Here is a 23,008-nt window from a genome sequence, read left to right on the forward strand (position 1 = left end):
ATACAGAAAAAAAAAAACCCTATATATGCTGAGTACCACCATATCTGGCCAAAATTCGGGCAGGTGATTATTATTCTTTTGGAAACCACAATGAATCCCCTATCCTTTGTACACTGTATTTACAGTAAGTCAATTTTCATCAACTCCTCATGTGGTAGGGAGTCCAAATCAGCTTGCTAGCGTCAAACTCCACGCCTCGAACGCCTGCAGGTCTCAGGTGGCGATTGAGGATGTTGGGGTTTGTACATATGACCAGCATCCCCTTCTTGTACTTTATCAGATCCAGATCCTCGAGCGTGTCCAATATATCTCCTGCCGCTATGCCCGTTGAGTCGCTAAGTTCCTAAAATTGAACACAAGAAAACTTGTCTCCCTTTGCGATCGAAACAACCAAATTAGCACTGTTGGTGAGCAGTGACAGGATTTCTAGACAAGCATGATTCCCGAAAGGGGACAGGTTCTTTGACCTCTACTGAAGAAAATTAGCAATCTTTCCAACAACTCGGTCCATTTATCAGTCTTTCCTTCTTTGATAACTAACATACTTATATTCACAACTTAAACTCAGTTCACATCAATGAAGATCCTGCACTTCCTCAATACATCCTTACCACTATTCTTCAAAGTCGTATCGCTAGTGTTCTTATACCGTAGAAAAGTACTTGCTTGGTCTTACTCTTTTCCAAAGCATTAATGTTCGTAGCATCATTATGTTTGCCTAATCAAAGAAAATCTTCAATCCTTGTTCCTAGCATTTTGAACTTTTACTTGCCGCAAAGTTGGCCTAAGACTGATCAATAAATCTTCCAATCAAGTGAGAACATATGCAAACCTACGCAAATGAAGTCACATGAAGTCTTTCGACCAAGGTAACAGAGAATGCAAAAGTAGTGCAGAATAAATACTACTATCTCGACATAACAAAAGAGAGTATGACCGACAAGGATGATTAAATCAACTTAACAAGTTAAATGTGCTCAAACTAGTAATACCAGTAGAATATTAGGCTAAAAATCATTCATCTTTAAAATAAATAGTGCATTCTGACATCTTTGAGGTTCAAATTCAGCAATATATATTCTGGTAAAATCAAATCATTCTTTTAAATTAAATTCACAGCTAAATACAGTAGAAGGAAATAACTGTGATCAATTGTGAAGGATGCTAACCTTGATTGACACGGTTTCCTTCTCTTGAAGGATGTTTACAAGAACCCTTGTCCAGTACAATTTGTAGCTCAACTGTCCCAACTTAGAGAGAGGCCGCTCCGGCCCCCTTGCTTTGCCTTCCCTTCTCGAAAACTCATATGCTGCCAATAATATCATTATTTTTCATGAGACAGTTCACAATTTATTCATTGATCACGTGCTTTTCCCTCTTTGATCGTGTAGATTAAGCTTCCAAATGTCCCTTTCAATCTATTAGAACACTTCTTCTTTTGGGAAAAGATCTACTAGAAACGCTAGGAGGCTTACATAATTCTATTAGGAGTGTACCATATCCTTTTCTCTGGAATGGAGGGAAGGTGAGAATGCAAGATAAATTGTACTTCTGCTCTACGTTCTTAACCTAAAATATATAAGGAAAAGTATTATATCAGTGAAAGTGTAAAACTCAAATTGTGAGCTTGCCGATAAAATGAGAATATGTGATTATTAATAGATACATAAAAGTATCCAAATTCACAAAAAACCACGTGGCGTTTGCAAACCCAGAGGATAATTGAGGTCTCAAAGATATGTGCAAACGTCAAAGTTGATCGAAATAAAGATTAACTTCTCTTAAGAAGCCAAAATCAAGGCATAAGCCCATATCATAGGAAACAACAATAATAAACTATCATGGAATATCTCAGCTATACAATTACCTTGGAAAAATATGCAACCATATGGTACCCTTGATCATCATATTCGCAAAGAATGTAAAACAAGAAGTGCTCAACTTCAGGCTTGGATGCCTTGCTCGAAAGAAATAATTTTGCCAAAATACAGAGTGTTCCTGTATAAACCTCCTCCTCTTTGCCATCAACCTGGTATATACATCCTCTTAGAGTACAGGAAATTAGAAACGCTCAATATTCTTCTTCTTCTTCTTCTTTTGGAAAGGATTTTAGATATATTCTAAGTAGAAAATTAAAAACTGCCATACCTAATTAAAGTCAGGATTTAAACTTTAAAGAACTATTTATCATAAAAAATTATTTATGTCAGACTTCATGGGCTATAGCACTATATTGCCACTTTGAGTAACATAAATCATATGAATTAAATTAATGTTCATTCACATGACGATCTTACCTCAAACACAGATAGGTTGCCACTCTGGTAAATCTCAGTGCCTGGCGGGTGCCTAAGATGACAACTTTCCTATTAGATAGAAAAATATGATTTGTCAATGAGAGAATAGAGCAAAACAGATGCATCAAAACCAGCATGTACTGCAATGATCTTTCATAGGCATCAAAAAAAAAAATTTCTAACAGCACAGATCGTGAATTCAACTGCTCAAACCTCGATCTTAAGAAGGAAGCATATAAACGAAGCTTTCATAGAGTGAAGGAATAAACTCCCCTACATGTTTTGTTTAGCAACTGTATACACTAGTTATAACCTATAACAGGCAGTAACCGTAAATATAACAGAAATAATTCTTTTTGATTAATTCGTAATGTTTAGTTGCACATGAACAAAATAATTAAGAATTTTCAATGGTCGTTGACACACTGAACTGCACCCCGTGTAAGCATGGTATGTACCAAAAAGTGGCAATCCTTGGTAGTAGCATTGTCCATTAACCTTTTTGACCCTATCTCTTGCACATTATTGCATAATCAAAGTAAAAAAACTGTGTGATGATGTATCAAAATCTAGAAGTACAAGTTAGGGTAAAGATTCTCAGAATATGAAAATCTGCAAAACAAGTTGAGTAAGATTGTAAGAATATGTTTACTGGTGAATAAATTGATTTTTGAGAATAAGGTCAATATAAGAAAAATACAAGGTTTAGCTCACCATGTGCCTCTCAAGATGTCCTTTCTGCTCCTTAAAATCAAGGCAGAACTCACAGAAGTATAGCTTCGAATTGTCGTTATCATCCAAAAAAGGAGAATGAAGCGACGTATCAATTTCATGCGTGCCAAGTCCTATTTTCGCAATATGTTTGAGTCTAATAATCTCACGCAATTGCTGCAAGCTAGCAATATCAAACTCCTCATGTCCCTGAATATAAATAGGAGGTTACTCTCACTAGACAATTAGAAAATACAATATAGTACAAAAGATAGAAGATAGAACGTAATGAATACTCTTCCTTTTCCACCCTAAAGGAAACTTGCTTGCTAATGTATTACGGTTACACAAACTGCAAGACGTTCATTTTTCTTTGTAGCTAATAACCGAACAAAGCTATCCACCCGAACACACTTGCAACTTATGACACATTATGCAAAACTACAGTGTGCTAAAGATTTAGCTAATAGCAATACTGTGGTCATATTATTGCATGTATATCACAAGCAATGAAGCATGCTAACCTCTAAGAAAGGGAAAAAAGATAGGTCCCACAACAAAATGTTGCCATTATATCACCAGAAAAGATAAACAAATTAGTATCAAAGAAAATTAGATCTTCTTTCAATTTCCTGAATATTCCAGAACAGAAATCATTTATGTCACAAATTCGGGAGATTAAAGATCTGTAACATGCGATATTTTCATCATGCTGATTGTTCAAAATTAATGCGATACCTTATCGTCCGTTCGCTTATCTGCATCAGCCCCCTCCAAACCAAGATCAAGTTGTTCACTCTTAACCCACACACCACGACTCCTATCAGCTGCAAAATTTCATATGTAGGAACAGAAGCTATGTATGATATAACAAGGAAAATCATCCCCCCTAAGTGTCACAGGAAAATCATATTGCATTGTCATTTTATTACTTTGAGCACTTTTTGATTAAATTTTGATTAAATTCAACTCCATTGTTCCCGCAATTCAGTTATAGACCAAGACTTCTCTGTATGATCAATAGAAGCATATATAGGAAGATCCGGCCAACCAATTACATCTAAATGCTTAACAGGAATGTTCAAGGAAGCTCCCCAGTATTAGGAAACATAAGTAAATGTTCACGGCTTAAATAACAAACTAGTATACACTAAAGAATCTGAGATCATCTCTAAGTTCAACAACAAATCGCTCATAACCGATAGAGAGGTTATACAAAATCTTTTTAACCCTGGAACAATGCCAATTCAAATCATTAAACATTTTGAATAAATTCACAATTCTAGGATGTTTCTGGAACCCATTTCGAATCTCATAAGAAGCATTTAGAAGACAAGCACCACAAGAATGTACTAGAACTCATCGCACTAATCACCAACACCCTAAACCCTACCAAGAACATGCATTTTGTGACAGTCCCAAGACGACAATCGTAGAGCACAATTAGGGCACCAAAATTTCCCTCATCTCGCTCATATCCCCACCATAATTCTAACAAAACAACAAAAAAAAAGTCGAAACAAACAGAGAAACCGAGCAACAAAGTAGCGATCCCCAACCCAAACCCTCATCCAAACCCTATTTAGGGTTCCGAACTGAGGAGAGAAGAGAGAGAGAGAGATAGAGAGGGGCTCACAATCGGTGCAATGCACGTAGTACTCGTACTCATCGCCGCCGCCGGGAATCACGCGGCGCTCGACGATCTCCGCCGGGATCAGCTGCCCCTCCCGCCGCCAAAGCACGGACGCTCCCACCTCCAGCGGCGGCGGCGGCGCCGGGTCATCCTCCGCCCCCGGAGCGGCGGCGCCGCCGCTGGTTCCCGGCTCCGGCGACGAGCTCATCGAGGCAGGCTCTTTCTTTATATAGGGCGGTCCAAAGAAACAGTTCGCTTCGCGGGTTTCTGCGTGCGTTTGAACGTGTTTGCACGAAGGCCCCTCCCTTCTCGACTTTTAATGAAACAGCCCCTTATACTTTGAGGGCATATTATATATATATATAGAACTAGGTTACTATACTATTAATAGCACCAAGTCATTAGTGCTATCAAGTTTTTAGCCATTGGATTAAGAGATGTGCGGTTAGAATGATGTGGGTCCCTTAGGGTTGAGTGGGTGGTTGGTTAAATAGTATGATCTAATGGATGAAAATGATCAAAAGGTTAGCACCAAGTACTTTGTGCTATTAATAGCATAGTAGCCGGAGTCTATATATATATATATATATATATATATATTTTTTGCTCACTTTAAAAAGGTATGAACATATAAAACTTACCTGAACAAATTTGAATTTACTATTCAAAATATTTACACTTTTTTTAATTTTACTCTCTAACTTTTTAATTTGTTTGATATAATTCAATTAACAGTATTTTCATTTTAAAATTTAAGCTAATTTTTTAATTTAATTAATTTATGATTGTGAAAATTTTATGAAGTATACTAATTAAATATGTAAAAATAGACAACACTAGTCAAAGGGCCGTTAACTAACTCAAATCAAACAAATTGAGAGATTAAATAGTAAAATCAAAATTTGAAAGGTTAGGTGGTCGATTCATAATTATCTACAATTCAGAAAATTTTCATTGTTTTTACCCTTTTAAAAGGGTAAAATATATAGTTAAACTTTTAGTTTTAACAATCAAACTTTCTAAACTTTATGAAATATTTTAATACATTCTTTTCTTTAAGTAAACTTACTAATTATACTATCATTTTAATGGGATGTTGTACATATAATTCTGTAAAACTTCAAAATATAAAGATATCTATTTTTTCTCCTTCAGTTTTGATGCTAATTTTGATGATAAAAAAAATAGTTAAATCAAACTTCAATTTTTATTACTTCTTTTTACATGTTAGAATACAAAAAAACAAAAATTTCTTTTGAAGCTCTATAAAACTATATGCAATATATGCAACAAAAATAATTGTACAATTAATAATTTTTAATTAAAAAGGAGGGGTCTGTTAAAATACTCGATAAAATTTAAGGAGTTCAGATAAAGAAAGATATTATGTTGTCTGCTTTGTTTATTTTTCTAAATATAACTAGAAATGTGAAATAATTAAATTTTAAATTTTAAATATTTAATATCAAATTTTTAACCAATTGAGCAAGTTACGATAGATATAAAATACAAAAAAAAATTGCGCATATTGTTATTTTTTAAATTATGTTACTTCAAATATATTGTCTATAGATTCGCATCTCTTTTTCTTTTTTTTTTAAGAAAAAACTTTAAATATTATTTCTGTAGTTTCATATGTTTTTTATTTTAGTATCTTGTGATTTAAAATAATTAATTTAGTATTCTGTAATTTTATTTTTTTTTTATTATTCACTTTACTAATTTTTTTGTTAAAAAAATTAGTAACAAAGTAAAAACTAAAATATATTAAAGTGAATATTTAATAAATCTAGGTGAAATATTTTAAATTTTTTTTATATATAATTGAACGAAATATTAAATGAGTTGAGGAGGAAAAAAAAAAAAAAAAATTGATGCACTATAAACTAAACTACAGGTACTAGAGCGGTATTTGAAGTTTACCCTGAAAAAAAAAAAAAAAAAAAAAAAAAAAACTCCTCCCTCAAATACGAAGATACTATGCGACCGCGCGAGCATCGTTTTCACCGAGAGAGAGAGAGAGAGAGAGAGAGAGAGAGAGAGAGAGCTCTCGGGGCGCCATGGCGATGTCCCTTCTTCGTCCTCCTCCTCCCTCCTCGCCCAATCTCCATCGCCCCTCTCCTTTCTCCTCCTCTTCCTCCTCCTCCCTCTCCCCCTACTCCCATTTTCCCATCCACGTCGCCGTTTCCAAACCCTACCTCGCTCCCACGACACTCCCCTACGCGCTCCGCCCCCCTTTCTCCTCTCTCTCCTCCGCACCCTCTTACCCTAATGCTTCCGCTCTCGCACCCTCCGTGGGATCTCCCTCCACCTCGCCTCAGCTCGCGCGGTGGAGCCTCGGCCGCGACCACATCTTCCTCCTCAATATCACTGCTTGCGCGGTATGAATATGATTCGTTGGTCACACGCTTTAATTCTTCAAAGAACTGCGATTATTGGATTGGCCATTGGAAAGGGAGATTTTGGGCGATAAGTTTTGATGCGCATGGCCTTAAAAACTGCATCTTTTCGCGGTATGATTTGATGATTACACGCTTTGGTTCTTCAAAATTTCAAATAGCTGCGGTTTTTGGATCAGTCGTTGGAAAAGGAGTTTTTGCGCAGTAAATTGTGATAATATGGCCTCAGAATCACATCTTTGCATGCTAAAAACCAATTCTATACACGCTGTAGAATCATAGATTACCTACTGTGATTTCCTTTTTCAGGTGGCCATTTCCGCCTCGTGGCTATTTTTCTCCGCGATTCCGACCCTTTTGGTACGCATTTTCTTACCTTCGTTTATATTTGATTGAGGTTTCAGTATCACTAATTGTTCTCCGTAATTACTATCCTGGAAAATTTAGGCTTTTAGAAAAGCAGCGGAATCGCTCGAGAAGCTGCTAGATGTCACGGCAGAAGAGCTTCCGGATACCATGGCTGCTGTCAGGCTCTCCGGGATGGAGATTAGCGACTTAACCATGGAGCTCAGTGATCTGGGGTGAGCCATTGATGGTTTCTTTTTGGTTAAAATGTGATGAGAATTACTCAAATATAGACCATTTTGAAATAGATCAATCTAGTTTATCTAGCTTTAATTCTTAGTTATTCCAGTCAAATTGAGGATTTTGTTAAATATAATAGCCTTATTCGTAGTTAGTAGAATAATTGTCAATGATCTTATAGATCCGTTTGCTAAAAAAGCAGTACAGTGATTAAATTTAACAGAATTACTGTTGAATTAATTGAATTTTAATTTTCTAAACAATTTGAATAACTTAAATCGAAACAATTGAAAGTTCAAAGGCGCAAATAAAAAAAAAAAGTTGAAGAGAATTTTCAAATGGGCTATATTTCGCTGGGTTCCGTACATATTTAGCTTTTTCTTATAATGATTTTATCTGCTTTTAAGTTAACGAAGACCATGATTGCTATATGAATTATCTCTGTTGTTCGGTTTGTGATTATTTGATTCTTGTGTCGAAACATATTTGTGATGTATAAATATCATCTCTACTATGTATTTCAGCAAGTTATCGCTTTTCTTAGTTGGACTGCCGTTTACTGTTATTATTATTATTATTTTTTAATGTTATTCGTCTTCACAATTTACTTTTGTAGGCATGACATAACACAAGGTGTTAGAAGCTCTACTCGAGCCGTCCGTGTAGCAGAGGACAGATTGCGCCTCCTCACTAATATGGCTCCAGTTGGTAAGTTCCATGGTCTATGTTATTAATTTGTGGTTCATTATGATCGGATGGTGTATTCCATTTTCACTTGATTAGTATCTGTGCAGGGGAAAGCCACTCTGAGGAACGAAACGGAGACAGAGATACAGGGACCAATGCTCGCTAGAACAGCAAGAAACTTGCGGGAGGGGATTGTAAAGGGCCGAGCAGGTTTTGGAGTAATTTTTAGTATCATCCAATTTTCTCGGTGGGGTTTAAATTTTCTTTCCGCCCGTAGACAGAAGCGCTCAGCTTGAAAGCATCTGACTGAGCAGATCTTTCTATGGACTGAGCAGATTCAGTGGATCTGGTCAACTCTTTTTGTGGTTGCATCCTCGTTCAATATATTTATCTGTCCATAGGCGAAGCTGCTCTATCAATATCACTACATAAACCAAGTCATGGGTTTACAGAGCCTCGGAGTTGAAGCATTCACTTCAAACTTTGGTTGTGTGAGTAGCTCGTGTTGTTCAAATCGCTTTGAGCCCTTTGTTTTGTTGTCAATATGCTTTCCTATTTGGGAACTTTATTTTGTGTGTTTAAAGATTCTCGAATAAAATTTTGTGCAGAGTTTAGATGCTACATTTTCATCACATAATGAAGTCATTGGAAATAGTACTGGGATAGATTTCTTCTAGTAGAAAAGAATTGAAAGTGAATTGTTTGTTTGTTTGATGGCTTCGTTGTGAAAGATTTGTGTTAGAGTTCTTCGGTGCGGATCTCTTATTATGGTATCCTACTTGTTCTTGAATTCTTCTTATTTAAGTATATCAGCAAGCCTGCAGCAGTTAAGTAGTTGGGTTATTGCTTTTCTGTCGGTTAAAACTAAGTGATGTTAACATTTCATATTGTTTCTATCTAGCCTTTGATCGACGCAGCACCTTTTTACTCTCCAAATGTTCTGTAATTGCTTTCAGGTTCTATTGGTCTAGCTGGGGAAAAAATGCATCAAATTAGTATTACGATGTGATATATTATTAAACTGATGCTTAGTAAATTTCCAGTATTATCTCTTCCTTTCCTTTTTTGAATCCGAGTTGGTATTTTTTCGTTCTTTTGGTTATTCTGAACTGCTCTTTTAGCTTAGAATGGAATGACCATGTTAATCATCAAAATGTCTGCGACAATCAACCATTTAATCGAACTAATCGGACGAAGGCCTTTACTGCGACAAACTGAATTGTTTGAGTCAATTTCGAAGCACAATTTTTCTTGTCGATTTGGTTTACGCGATTGTTTGGTTTATGAAATTGTCCATTTGGTCCATTTTGGCCATCATAATTCCTCAGAAATTTGTACAAAGTGAAATTGGGTATGTACTTCAAAACCTCACTGATACCGGTTTAAGTTTGTTGCAGATTGCAGTGCTATTACTGAATTTAAAATTAGAATTTTGCTATGCCTACTAGACCTTCAGGCACTATTTTGCTCGTTCGAGAGATTTACCTTTTGTTATATTTTGATTTCATTGTTAGTTAAGATATCATTTTGAAGTTGTACAATTTTTACATTTATAAGGAATTGGTTGCATCTGAATGGCTAATGATATTGATTGTAGGTTTCAAGTAGGGAATCAGAACTCTTTAGAGTTTAGGAGAAGCACTATTAATCTTCATTGGCATCCTTGCACTAGCTTCCCTCTGCAGTAGAACACTCGCAACAGAACATATTGAAGTATGAGATAGTATGGACGGCTGATAGATAAGTGGGAGCAATCACATAGATGTGTTATGTTTCTAACCCTGGGACTCTCCTAAAAATCTATGCAGCGTACACTACTAAAAAAGCTGGATGCTCGAACCTCTTATTTTAAAATAGAGATACAAAGACACGAATCTGTGACCTTTTAAATGCACTATCTATAATGACCAACTACTCTAAACACTGTTTGGTGAGTAAAGCTAACATTCCAAAGGTACCTGTCAATAACCATTTTATTTTATGTTGTATTACATAATAGAGAATTTATAGTTAGGGTAGCTACTCAAAGATGATGTAAGTGGCTAACTTATCTCCAATCCCACAAAAATAAGCCACTTGACAATAGGAATGACTATGATATGTCTCATTTTGTGAAACAAATAGAAAGTTTGTTAAGCAAAAAAATACATCTTAAAATAGGAAATGAGTGCAGTTGTAGCTTAACCCAGTTACACCTTTTCTTCTACGAGCCTTTCTAAGGTAAAAGATAAAAGACATTGTAGTAGGAATTAACGGGTGTGGCGCATGGAGATATATAAATGACTCTTCTCTAATATGACTCATGTGATTTATTTAAGGCGATGTATAAAAATACAGTCAGGGACGAAGTTAGCACTCGATTATGAGGGGGGCCAAAAATACATACAAATCAAAATTTCAGCAAATAAACAAAATTTACCTAGTTAAATTTTTGATGAAAAAATATATTTACTAAATAATTAATGTAAAAAAAGCATTACCCCTTTTTTATTTATAGTTACTTAACTTCTAATTATTTTATTTATATTATTTAACTCAAATAACTTTGAAATTTACTAAATCTAATAGTAATTCAGTAAATGATTAAATTTATTAATTTTTGCTAAATATAATTGTGATAATAAATGATTATTAGTTGACAGAGCTATTAATTTTGATATAACCTTTAATTTAATTAAATAAAAAAATATCTAAAATAATTAGAAGTTACGAAGATACTAAATAAAAAATAAATAAATAAACTCAGAGTTGAGAGAGCATTATATTAGCGCCAAAATTTTTTAAAAAAAACATGTCACTCATCATACTTTTAAAATTAAATAAAAAATATTTTTAAAATTTTTTATATAAAAAGGGCTATTATGCAAATTATAAAAATTAGGGGGGGGGGCATGGCCCCCCTCAGTTCCAACATAGCTCCGTCCCTGAATACAGTCGGTATATTCAAGTCGATCTATAAAGATATGGTAGATCTAACGGTTAGAATGTATCTGGACACATTCTTGATGGATGGACGTAATTTAATATCTTTACATCAAGTTATATATAAATATGTAACATATGAGAGTCCTGATCTAATCCTAATTTTAATTCCTGTGACGGCTCCATCTCAAGGGATAAGAAAATTAGACTCGAAATGTCTCGCTCTTTTGCAGATTATGAACAAGGACGAACCACGAGCAAGAATTGACGTGTACAATTCAGGTATAAAAATTGAAATCATGGCAAAATGTACAATCTTAATTTCTTATAAAATTTAGAGTAAATTGCATTGTTACCTCCTGAACTTTTCGCGAAGTTTCACATTACCCCTCGAACTCCTAAAATGAACATCTAACCCCCTAAACTCTAATATTTCTTTTTATTACCCCTTCTGTCAGTTTTCCGTCAAGCTCCGTTAACCGAAAACTGACGGAAGGGGTAAAACGAGTGAAATATTAGAGTTTAGAATGTTAGATGTCTATTTTAGGAGTTTGGGGGGTTAAGTGAAACTCTCTAAAAGTTCAGGAGGTAGTAGTGCAATTTACTCTGTAGGGGACTCTTGACTATAAATTATTTTATTATAATATGTTACTTATGGATTGACTACTAATCCTCAAGTTAATGATCATTCTTGATTTTGAATATATATATATATATATATATATTATCCTAAAATAAATCATACCGTAATTTATCCTATATTTTATTGTAATAAAATAAAAGCAAAAGAAATGAATTAGAGTGGCTTAAAGATAAAAAAAGAGCGATACTAACTACCTACGATGCTCGAACACTCTACTATCCTGATGTACTCGCTAATATGGTTGATTTACAATAGGTGTCCTCACTCGGATATAGAGATTTTAATTCTCAGTTAATTTTCTGTAGTACTCGTTTGTCCCTTTTATCTTTAGAAGCATTGTTCTATAAAATACACTTAAATAAAATTTTTATACTTTATTTCAGCCAATTAGAAATTTTTAATATAAAAATATAAAAATAATTTATAGTAAAAATTTGGATAAATTGTATTGTTACCCTTGAACTTTTGGCGAGTTTCACTTAACCCCTCAGACTCCTAAAATAGACATCTAACACCCTAAACTCTAATATTTCATTCGTTTTATCCCTTCCGTCAGTTTCCGATTAACGGAACTTGACGGAAAACTGACGGAATGGGTAACATGAACGAAATAATAGAGTTTAGGGGGTTAGATGTCCATTTTAGAAGTTCGAGGGATAAAGTGAAACTTCACTAAAAGTTCAGAGGGTAAGAATGCAATTTACCCTAAACTTTAACACTCACTTCATCCATCCTACTTAGCTTCATTTTGAGATCCGCATGTTTAATTTTGCATATATCATAGCTCAAGGTGTTAATGGAGACCCCTAGTTATCTTAGTTGGTAAAATATTTCTGTGTGGAGCTAATATACTTTAAATTTTACTGATTTATGAACAAATTTGCATTTTTGTTTTCCGTGCGCGGGGCCTCCAAAAATCACGGCTCAGTGGGCTCACAAGACCTCTGTCATTTTGTCCAGAGTGGTCCACAGTGGCATGATGCCTCCGTGGACCACCTGTTTTCTTATTTTGCCAACCAGCTATAAATTATATAAAATATTATATTATAAAAACATAAATGAAATATAATATAATATGTAATATTAGTTTATACATAATTTATATAATATGTATTATCCAATATAATATATTTTTATATAGAATTTGTGTAATATATTATATTATATAAATTATATCAGTATAATATACTATATATCTATATAATATAAATTTATATGTACGATTATAGTAAAGTTTTTAAAAAAATTAAACAAGCCAAATCCAAAAACAAAAACAAAACAAAAAGATAAGTAGTTTTTACATATTTTTTTCTATCAATCAACAAGCGTGATCCGAAAACTCACTTTTACTATACTCAAACCAAACGTTTAAGATCGTAAAACTCTTTTACCATTATTTTTTTTATATAGAAAATTATTTTGAGTATTTTTAGTAGTTTTACATGAAACTAAACCGCGCGTAAGCATATACCAAAACCATGAGTTCGCTTGAGATCGAAGTGTTAGTGGATGTTTAATTTTGTCTAAATAAGCATTATTTATGGCTTAAGCTAAATCAGTTAAATTTTTGATAGGGTAAGTATACATATTTAAGCACGTGCTTCTGAAAATACGAAGGTTTTTGTATTTCCAAATTATATATTTTCAATGGTAAGACATTTGATTCGACAAACAACACTATTAGATATGATCTGTGCCATTAGAACTATTTCGAAACTGAATTTTATAATATTTCGATATTATTTGCCAAGTGATCAAAATGTTTAAAAAATGACTACTTTAATGGTTGATGCGGCATGTTTGTAGGTTCAACAGTGTAAAATAATCTAAATTAGATAAAAGTTTACTGAGAGCTAGATATGTACTTCTGATTTGAAATTTAAATTTTTTATCACTATTTTTTATGAGATTTTTAATTTCAGCATTCATTTTGAGACTATTCGTTCACTAGACAAATAAAATAAAAAATGATAAATTTTAATTTATTCTAAATAATTTCAATCATCTAGATCATATCTAACGGATCTGGTCGATTGCTGAATCGGATGTTCAATCATCAAAAACAACTCGAAATACAAAGACCTCCGTATTTTCGAAAGTACAGAAGCAATGCTCGTTTTACAACCCGAAGATTTCTCAAGTTCATGATATATAACCGCTTCGTTTATTTCATTTAGAAAATAAATTTAGCTGGAAATGTGAATCAACTAGGATTCGAACTTGGGTCTCGGGTACCAACCACCAAGCCCTTTGCCACTTGTTTTAGGGATGGTCGGTGAGAGCAAACTTTATTATCCTTATAATTATGATTAAGACTATAATTACAGATAATTTTAAGAATTAGATAAAGTTTTTTTGGAGGTTTTTTTAACTATACTTTTGGAAGTACAAGGATTACAAAAGTTTTATTTACAAAATATGCGTTATATAAATTTACAAAAAATTACTAACTTTTTCTAACTTACTTTAATGCAAGAGGACACATTTTTTTTCGTATTGCAATTTAGCCGGCAAAAACAAGGTTTTTAATATTTGATTGGTGGGGCAAATTACTAGTATAAAATAGTTAGTATTTTTTTATATAATTTTATTTTGGGAAAACTTCAAATACCCTCCTTGTCGTTTCATTTTTTCTTACTTTAGTACCCTATGGTTTAAAGTGTATCAAGTTAGTACACTGTGGTTTTGCACTTTTTCACTTTAATACTCTGTGGTTTAAAGTGTATCAAGTTAGTACTCTATAGTTTCACACTTTATCACTTTAGTACCCTATGGTTTCGCACTTTATCACTTTAGTACCATGTGGTTTAAAAACCACAGGGTACTAACTTGATATAAAAATAAAACCACAGGGTACTAACTTGATACAATAAAATTTTATTTTTTAAATATTTTTATATAGTTTTATAAGTCTAATTATTAATTAAATAAAAATTATATAAAAATAATTTAATAGTTAAATCTATTTAAATAAAAGTCATTAAAATTGGTATATGCCCAAATAAATTTATACATTACTTTATTTTATAAAGATTTATATGAGAAGGATTTGAGATAAATCTATCAAAATAATGTTTAAAAAATCAATAGATAGAAGGGAAGTAAATTTGTAGAATAAATTGCTTAATAAAATTAATTAATTATATATATATACATATACACTATATTTTTAAAATTTTTCACTTGAAATTTAAATTATGTATTTTTTTACTACAGATATTTTAGTGATTTAATTAAATCTATCATGTTAAATTTTATTATACTATTTATTACGCATATTATTAATAAATTAATTATTAATTTCATAGAGTTTAGAGATTTAATTTTAAAATTTGAAGAATTTAAATTATGTATTTTTTATACAACGATATTTTACGTGATTTAAATTAAATCTAATATGTTAAATTTTTATTAATAATTATAATTAATTTTATAGAGTTTAGAGATTTAAAATATTTAAATTTTGAAGTTACAAATTAGAATAAATATTATAAGTTAAATTTATTTAAATTTAGAATTTAAAATTTAAAATTTAAATTTAAGATTGAAAATATCAAATTTTAAATTTTGATATTATATTATATATATATATATATATATATATATATATATATATATATATATATATTGTTGGAAAAGAGAGTAAAGGAGGGTTTGGGAGGGTGACACGTGTCACTCTCTGGGCCTTCTAAATCCTCCTTTAATGTAATACTAGTGCAGAGACCCGCGCGATGCAGCAGGTAGATTATAGAAGTAAAATTTAAAAATTTTAATAAATTTTATATTTACGATTTATTGATATATAGAAAGCTATAACATATTAAGTACAGTTAATTTGTATGAATAAATTTACATAGTAAGCAGAGGCCCCCGTGCGAACCGACTCAGCGAGCACTTATATAGGTCGCGGCTCGGCTTCGCGGGACGATACTTCTTGAAGGAGACAATGTTCTTCAGAGGCTCTTCTTTTTCTTCTTCTTCTTCTTCTTTGTTAACACAATGAGAGAAAGAGGGAGATGAGTGCGGAGTAGGAGATTAGACGATGATATTTTTTTATGGTGTATGTAAAAGAGTTACAAAAGAGAGGGGGTAAAAGATTAATTAATGGAGGAGGGGAGTGGTGCATGTAAAAGAATTACAAAATTGAAGGAGTGGGAGATTAATGGAGGAGGAAAGTGGTTAAAGTTATTAAATAGAATTTTAATATGGTGCATGTAATTAAATATTGCATGTAATTAGAGTAGTGGTGAGGTGAGTTAGGCGTTAAGAAAAGAAGAAGGTGGTTTGATTTAAAGTTGGATTTAAAGTTACATATAATTAAATGTTGTAACATGTTGTAACTTACATATAATTAGAGGAGTCGAGAGGTGAAGAATTGAGAGTTGAAAAGAGAAGAAAGTGGTTTGATTTAAAGTTGGCTATGAGAAGTAAGAATAACATGCCACGTGGCAAAAAATATTGTGGTTTCATATAGGTTTATAGTTATTATTGGAAAAAAGAGTAAATGAGGGTTTGGGAGGGTGACACGTGTCACTCTCTGGACCTCCCAAACCCTCTTTTAATGTAATAAAAAAAATAGATTTGTCTACTGGAAGGGAAATGATTCTGATTGTGACAACATATATCAGACCACTAACATGCAAACCCATGTGCACGAAAAACACAATATTTTGAATTAACAGAATACAATAATTAAGGTTTGACCAACTCACCTCATCAACACCTAAAAAAAAAAAAAAAAAAAAAAAAAAAAAAAAAAAAAAAAAAAAAACGCANATAAAATAAAAATAATAAATATAAGAATAGATTTGTCTAATGGAAGGGAAATGATTCTGATTGTGACAACATATATCAGACCACTAACATGCAAAACCATCTTGAAAACCACGAACACCACTTATCCTATCCCTGCCACTATTTAGTATTCCAAATTAGTAAATTTGTCGCTTGCACAAAATTTTATGGAATGCGTCCTAATATAGATCGTAACAGATGCTGTAACGCGCTTTATAAAAATATATTTCAAAAATTATAGCGTAACCTTCAAATACCCCATGTATTTTCACACATTTTCATTTTAATAGTCTGTGGTTTAAAGTGTATCAAGTTAGTCCTTATAGTTTCGCACATCTTATTTAATATCCTGTGATTTAAAGTGTATCAAATTAGTACCATGTAATTTCATTTTTCTCTTTTTATTATCTATTTTACTAATTTTTTTCATTAAATCAGGAACAAAGTTAATATTAAAAGGTACTAAAGTAAATATTCGATAAACGTAGATAGGGTATTTGAAGTTTTTTATATATAATTTAATGAAATATTAATGAAGGAAAAAAAAATTAGTGACAAAGTTAAAACTAAAGGATGCTAAAGTAAATATTCGATAAATCTAGGTAGGGTACTGAAGTTTTTTGTATATAATTTAACGAAATATTAATAGAGGAGCGGACGAAAAAAAAAAAATAAAACCACAGGGTACTAAATTGATGTACTTTAAACTACAGGATACTAAAGTGAGAAAGTGCGAAACCACAGGATACTAAATTGATATACTTTAAACCACAGGGTATTAAAGTGAAAAAGTGTGAAACCACAATGATAGTATTTGAAGTTTTCCCAAAATTGTAAGGTAAACTTCAAATACTATCTCTATAGTTTCTCATTTTCTCACTTTGGTATCCTGTAGTTTAGAGCGTATCAATTTAATATCTTGTGATTGCATTTTTCTTTTTTCGTCAGTCTTCCGTTAACATTTTATTAAATTATATAAAAAAAAACTTCAGATACTCCACCTAAGTTTATCGAATATTCACTTTAATACTTTTTAGTTTTAACTCTGTCGCTGATTTAATGAAAAGAATCAGTGAAGGGGATAATAAAAAGAGAAAAATGAAACCACGGAGTACTAAATTGATACGCTTTAAATCACGGAATACTGAAATAAAAAAATGCGAAACCACAGGAGTGATATTTAAAGTTTTTCAAAAATTATAACATACTTTTTTGTGCTGCAACTTAATCTATACGTATGATTCAAAATCTTTCAGATTAATATTTTACGTAGTTTTTCTAAGCTAATTGAACATCTCAACTTTAAAAAGAAAGTAACTATTAATTAAGTTACAATTAATGTATCTTTTTTTTACAAATAAAAAATATCAAATTCTACTGTAGATGTTAACTTTTTTCTATTGTGTGAATTGCAATTGCCACCCAATTAAAATATTTTACATTACCTTATAAATAAAGTATTATAAAAAAAAGTATAATTTACGTATAAGATACAATGTGTCCAGCACGATAAACTGCACATTAGCCATAGAAATTAATATTTCTTTTCTTTTGCATCTCTTTATTCTTATCCCAATCACATGCATAATTAATTCTCCAATTAATGATTCTGTGACATCCTTAGTATCATCAACTTATCAACTTTCTCTTTAATTCCACTACTACAATATTTAAGTACATTTCCACTACTACCCCAAAAGAGCTTTTTATTAAGGTTCAAACCCCTCTCTCTCTCTCTCTCTCTCTCTCTCTCTCTCTCTCTCCTCTTTGAAGAAACATAAACTCTTACTACAACACAAACTCCTCCCATGGCTAGAGCTCCATTAATGCTCATTTTGCTATTTATTTTGGCTTTTGCTTGTGTAAATTGCTCCATTGCAAACACAAAAAAAATTGTGGGGTTGTATGAGCTCAAAAAGGGAGATTACTCTCTTAGAATCACAAATTGGGGTGCCACAATCACCTCTCTTATCCTCCCTGATTCAAAAGGTTAGTAATTAAAATCTCAAGATCTCAAATGGTTTTTTTTTTTTTTTTTTTTTCTGCTTTTTTTGCTTTTTTGGAGATAATTTTTGTACCATATTTTGCAGGAAATTTGGCTGATGTTGTTCTGGGTTATGATGGCATTGGCCCTTACATAGTAAGACAATCAAATCTCCTCTTTTTTTTCTTTTTTTTTTTACTAAATTTGAAGTTTTTGATGAGGATTATATATGTGTTTTGTTCTCCTTTTGATATAGTGATTGCCATAATTGTAGTTTCACTCAAATTTTGAATTTAGGGTGTGTTTGGATCATTGTAAAATCACTCTGAAATTTTTTTTCTTTTGGAAAATTTTTTTTTGTTGTTTGATCGTCCGTAAAAAAATGTTCACGAATTTTTTTTTTTACAAATTCTCAGAAAACGAAGCGTTTTCGTTTTCCGCTCACTGAAAACCTCGCACTGAAAAATCAGCGGCGCAGGCAGTGTTAACACGCGGTCCATGAGATGAACTTCGCCTCGTGGACAACATGAGGGAGAGTCCGCGAGGGACTTGGACCCGTGGACTCTTTCTCCCTCGTTCATTATATATATATATATATATAAAATAATTTATTTTTATATAAATATATTATTATATAATATTATATAGAGTATAACTATTATGCTATCGGAAGTATAAAGGATCGATCTGGTGCTCTCGATTTTTTAATTTTTAAATCAACCCTTTTGATCATTTCTAATATTTGGATTGATACTATTACCCTATGGGGACTACTCAACCCTATAAATACTATTTAACCTTAGAAATTCCAATTGTACAATTCTTGATCCAAGGGTTAAAAAATCGGAAGTATCAAATTCTCTATACTTTCGATAGCATAGTAGCTCTATACATATTATATTTATAAATATTATTTATAAATATATAATAATTTATTTTATAGTACTAAATATAATATACTATTATGTATTATATTACATACTTATTGTATTATAAATGTTAAATATATTTATAAAAAAATTATAATAATAATATATATAGTATGTAATATGTAATATATATAATAAGAACAAATATATAATTTTCTATTTGTTTTTTGTTTTTCTTCCTTTCAACCAAACAATTGTAAAGAAAACTATTTTTTTTTTTCCTACAAACCAAACCGTGGAGAGCTTAAAATTTTTCTTTCTCCAAATTTTTTTTTCTACCGAAATTTTTTTTTCACAATTTTACGTAGAACCAGACACACTCTTATTGATGACAAACATTACCAAATTTACTAGTAATAAGTTCTTTGTTGGCACACTTTTCAATGTTTTCTTAAAAGTTTTATACAAGAAAAATGAGGTAGCTTTGTTTTTTCCTCTTATCCCCACATTCACACTCCAATGTGATGTGCTCCATTGTGTAGTATCTATGAATAGTTTATGTTCCCAATGGAATATGCCTTACATTATTGTAATGCATGTGGATTAAATAACCTTGTGAATGTGATCTTGGAGAGAGAAATTTTTAATAATTTTGTGCACAAAAAATTTCTGTACATTTATGATTTAACATTAAACTAATAACAGTGATTAAACGAGTAGTCAAAAAACAAAATTCACGAGTTGAGTTCAATCCCGTATCTTTTGATATTAGACGACGAGATTAACTATTTATACACAGAAATTGTAAAAAAAACTATATCTGAAACTTTTTTTTTCCTCAAGAAGAGCTCTAGATTATTTTTAACTAAATTTTTTATATATAACTAGTTCTTTAAGACCTAAACTTTACCAACTTTCCATCTAAGAACAGAACATGCATCATAATTAATATAAATTTAAATCAGAGTTCATGAAAGAAGAATTTGTTTCAAATAATGTGAGTAACTTATTAAACTACTCTTAATTATTTTTATGGTTTTGTAGAATGATACTACTTATTTTGGGGCATTGGTGGGGCGTGTTGCAAATAGAATTGCTCGTGGGCGTTTCGTGTTAAATGGAAAACCCTATCGATTATTTATTAACAATGGAAACAACTCACTCCATGGTACGTTTCTTTTTTTTTTCTCTATATTAATTAATTGCGTTACGTTAATGTCGTTTTACTATTATTATCTTATTTATTTGGTGGATTAATTACATAAATGAAGATTGTTTTAATTATGGTTTTCTTGTTTAATTATTGATTAATTAGGTGGTCACAGAGGGTTTAGTAAGGTAATTTGGACCGTGAAGGAGAAAATGGATGGTGATTACCCTTACATCACATTGTATTACCATAGTTTTGATGGGGAACAAGGTAAATTTTTAAGCCAGTATATAACATAATTTTGTAACATTTGTTTAAATATTTAATCATACATTTTTTACTATAGTTATTTTCATAATTAATTTTTCTGTTGTAAATAGATGTGAAATTTATGGAGTTTCCATAGAAATGCTTTAAAGCGAAGCAGTTCGAACAATACTAATAGATTCTTCGATGGTATCCTCCTCTGTAGGCGGTAAAAGCAGGCGGTAAAAGCAGAAGCTTAAAATTAGAGTTTTTTACTTTTATTAGAGTTTCAAAGCTCATTTGTAGCTTTATATTGTTGGAATACGCTTCATATTTCTTTCATATTTGTCAAATACTTATCTACTACTTCACGAAAATTTTACAGAAACTAGATAACACTTTGCTGTAGGACTATAGCTTTTAATGGATTTTTGCTCCGCTTGTCAAACATTTGACTTTTGCTTTGTCTTATTGTTTGCTACGTAATTTAAAAAATAGGTTTTCCCGGCGATCTTGACGTTTATGTCACCTACAAGATCTCTGGCCCGTATGAGCTAAGCGTCCACATGAATGCCACCGCCATCGACAAGGCGACGCCGGCCAACCTCGCGCAGCACACCTACTGGAACCTCGGCGGTCACAACAGTGGCACCATCCTCTCCAACACGGTCCAAATCTTCGCGTCTCACATCACCCCCGTCGACGCATCCCTCATCCCAACAGGCCAAATCGCGCCTGTCGCCGGCACCCCTTACGATTTTCTGCAACCTACTACGGTCGGTAGCCACATCAAAGAAGTCAGCGGTGGCGGGTAATGTTAATCATCTGAGTTCCTACATAATAACATTCAAACTCACAACCTTCTGTTCTAATGTTATACGAGCGATATATACTATTTATTTCAATAAATTTAGGTTTTATTTGGGATTGCAGGAAAATTGCATTACGTGCGGTAAGAAAGTACGATAAAAAAATACTCTGTTTGTTTCCGTATGTAATATTACGTTTCATATATCGCGATAAGTCGGTTATAATATATTTTCTGCGATCCCAACGGAAAATACAGAAACATATCCCTATATGCTTTTACTTCAACTCCATTTTATCTAATAGCAATCAGATGGACCTAAATGCCAAACTAAGCTTTAATCTGCTACAAAACGGTGGTGTAAATATATGTTTTTTTATGTTCGACAGGTACGACATCAACTACGTGCTCGACGGATCGCCGTCGCCGAACGGGATGAGGAAGGTGGCAGCGGTGAGGGACGGCCGGTCGGGGCGGGCGGTCGAGCTGTGGGCGAACCAGCCGGGAGTGCAGTTCTACACCGCGAACTTCTTAGACAATGTGAAAGGGAAAGGCGGCCATGTCTACGGAAAGCATGATGCTTTGTGCCTTGAGACTCAGGGGTTTCCTGATGCAGTGAACCACCCAAATTTCCCTTCCCAAATTGTGAACCCTGGGGAGGTTTACAAGCATGACATGTTGTTTAAGTTCTCATTTTAGTTGAAGGAACAAATCCTTTATTTTTGTCGAGTAAAGGGAACAAGAGTTTATAAGATTGTTGGTTGAGAAGTTGTGATGGAATTAATTAATGATTTGATGAAGGGGGTTATGAAAGATATGAATGTTGCTTTGCGATAGCGTGCTTTGGATATAGGAAGTGTTTGGTGAGATGGTTAAGCACAAGATAGATGGTTCAATACTTTTTCTGCCAATTGAATAGGTTAAATTCGCCGACAATGCGGTCTCGGCCTTTAGCTATCTATTGTTATAGACGAGCTTGATCCGTCCTGAGTTATATCTCAGGCTAGGACCAAGCTCAACCTTGTTTTATGATGCAATCAAATCGTTTGACTAACTTTTCGCTTAGATTCGGCTTGGGCTTTGGTTTACGCGGAGTATGCTCATCCTCGGCCCATGATTGGCGATAAAGGCTAATTGTCGGGCCTGATTTGGCCCAAATTAAGCCCAAATCATGAATCTCTTATTTAGTGGTCGTTTGGTCTCACTTCTACTTCTCGGCATTTGGTGAATTGAAATGTGTAGAGCATTTACTTCTATGGAGTGTTCGGTAATCATGGAGT

At 32.7% G+C, this 23,008-nt stretch overlaps 3 protein-coding genes across 4 annotated transcripts; 2 read left to right on the top strand and 1 right to left on the bottom strand.

Annotated features, from left to right (window-relative positions):
- LOC109725601 (putative MYST-like histone acetyltransferase 1) lies at window positions 70-4,849 on the bottom strand. Its single transcript, XM_020254840.1, has 8 exons — window positions 4,645-4,849; window positions 3,747-3,835; window positions 3,012-3,218; window positions 2,298-2,366; window positions 1,868-2,029; window positions 1,476-1,569; window positions 1,170-1,309; window positions 70-832 (listed from the first exon to the last, which is right to left on the bottom strand). The coding sequence occupies exons 1-8, from the start codon at window positions 4,847-4,849 to the stop codon at window positions 785-787; spliced, it is 1,014 nt and encodes a 337-aa protein (XP_020110429.1). The 3' UTR covers window positions 70-784.
- On the top strand, window positions 6,644-9,053 carry LOC109725365. Of its 2 annotated transcripts, none has more exons than XM_020254523.1 (5): window positions 6,644-7,022; window positions 7,350-7,400; window positions 7,488-7,621; window positions 8,242-8,333; window positions 8,409-9,053. In XM_020254523.1, exons 1-5 carry the CDS (start codon window positions 6,702-6,704, stop codon window positions 8,606-8,608), a joined length of 798 nt encoding a protein of 265 aa, XP_020110112.1. In that variant the 5' UTR covers window positions 6,644-6,701; the 3' UTR covers window positions 8,609-9,053. The 2 variants fall into 2 exon arrangements, with proteins under 2 accessions (XP_020110112.1, XP_020110113.1); XM_020254524.1 differs by having other exon boundaries at window positions 8,420-8,611.
- LOC109725745 (aldose 1-epimerase-like) lies at window positions 18,323-22,578 on the top strand. The gene is made up of 6 exons (XM_020255078.1): window positions 18,323-18,660; window positions 18,762-18,811; window positions 20,569-20,692; window positions 20,840-20,944; window positions 21,419-21,731; window positions 22,118-22,578. The coding sequence occupies exons 1-6, from the start codon at window positions 18,480-18,482 to the stop codon at window positions 22,425-22,427; spliced, it is 1,083 nt and encodes a 360-aa protein (XP_020110667.1). The 5' UTR covers window positions 18,323-18,479; the 3' UTR covers window positions 22,428-22,578.

This window comes from Ananas comosus, linkage group 20, assembly GCF_001540865.1.
Source record: "Ananas comosus cultivar F153 linkage group 20, ASM154086v1, whole genome shotgun sequence".
Taxonomy (NCBI): domain Eukaryota; kingdom Viridiplantae; phylum Streptophyta; class Magnoliopsida; order Poales; family Bromeliaceae; genus Ananas; species Ananas comosus.

What these genes read in the sequence shown, in the direction of transcription:
- LOC109725601 (XM_020254840.1), bottom strand. Translation starts at nt 4,849, where the DNA reads ATGAGCTCGTCGCCGGAGCCGGGAACCAGCGGCGGCGCCGCCGCTCCG. An exon ending in GCAACCTATCTGTGTTTGAG is followed by an intron (nt 2,030 to 2,297) that starts GTAAGATCGTCA and finishes TGTATATACCAG; the next exon opens with GTTGATGGCAAAGAGGAGGA. An exon ending in TACACTCCTAATAGAATTAT is followed by an intron (nt 1,310 to 1,475) that starts GTAAGCCTCCTA and finishes TATTATTGGCAG; the next exon opens with CATATGAGTTTTCGAGAAGG.
- LOC109725365 (XM_020254523.1), top strand. Translation starts at nt 6,702, where the DNA reads ATGGCGATGTCCCTTCTTCGTCCTCCTCCTCCCTCCTCGCCCAATCTC. An exon ending in CCGCGATTCCGACCCTTTTG is followed by an intron (nt 7,401 to 7,487) that starts GTACGCATTTTC and finishes TGGAAAATTTAG; the next exon opens with GCTTTTAGAAAAGCAGCGGA. An exon ending in ATGGAGCTCAGTGATCTGGG is followed by an intron (nt 7,622 to 8,241) that starts GTGAGCCATTGA and finishes TTACTTTTGTAG; the next exon opens with GCATGACATAACACAAGGTG.
- LOC109725745 (XM_020255078.1), top strand. Translation starts at nt 18,480, where the DNA reads ATGGCTAGAGCTCCATTAATGCTCATTTTGCTATTTATTTTGGCTTTT. An exon ending in TATCCTCCCTGATTCAAAAG is followed by an intron (nt 18,661 to 18,761) that starts GTTAGTAATTAA and finishes CATATTTTGCAG; the next exon opens with GAAATTTGGCTGATGTTGTT. An exon ending in TAGTTTTGATGGGGAACAAG is followed by an intron (nt 20,945 to 21,418) that starts GTAAATTTTTAA and finishes TTTAAAAAATAG; the next exon opens with GTTTTCCCGGCGATCTTGAC.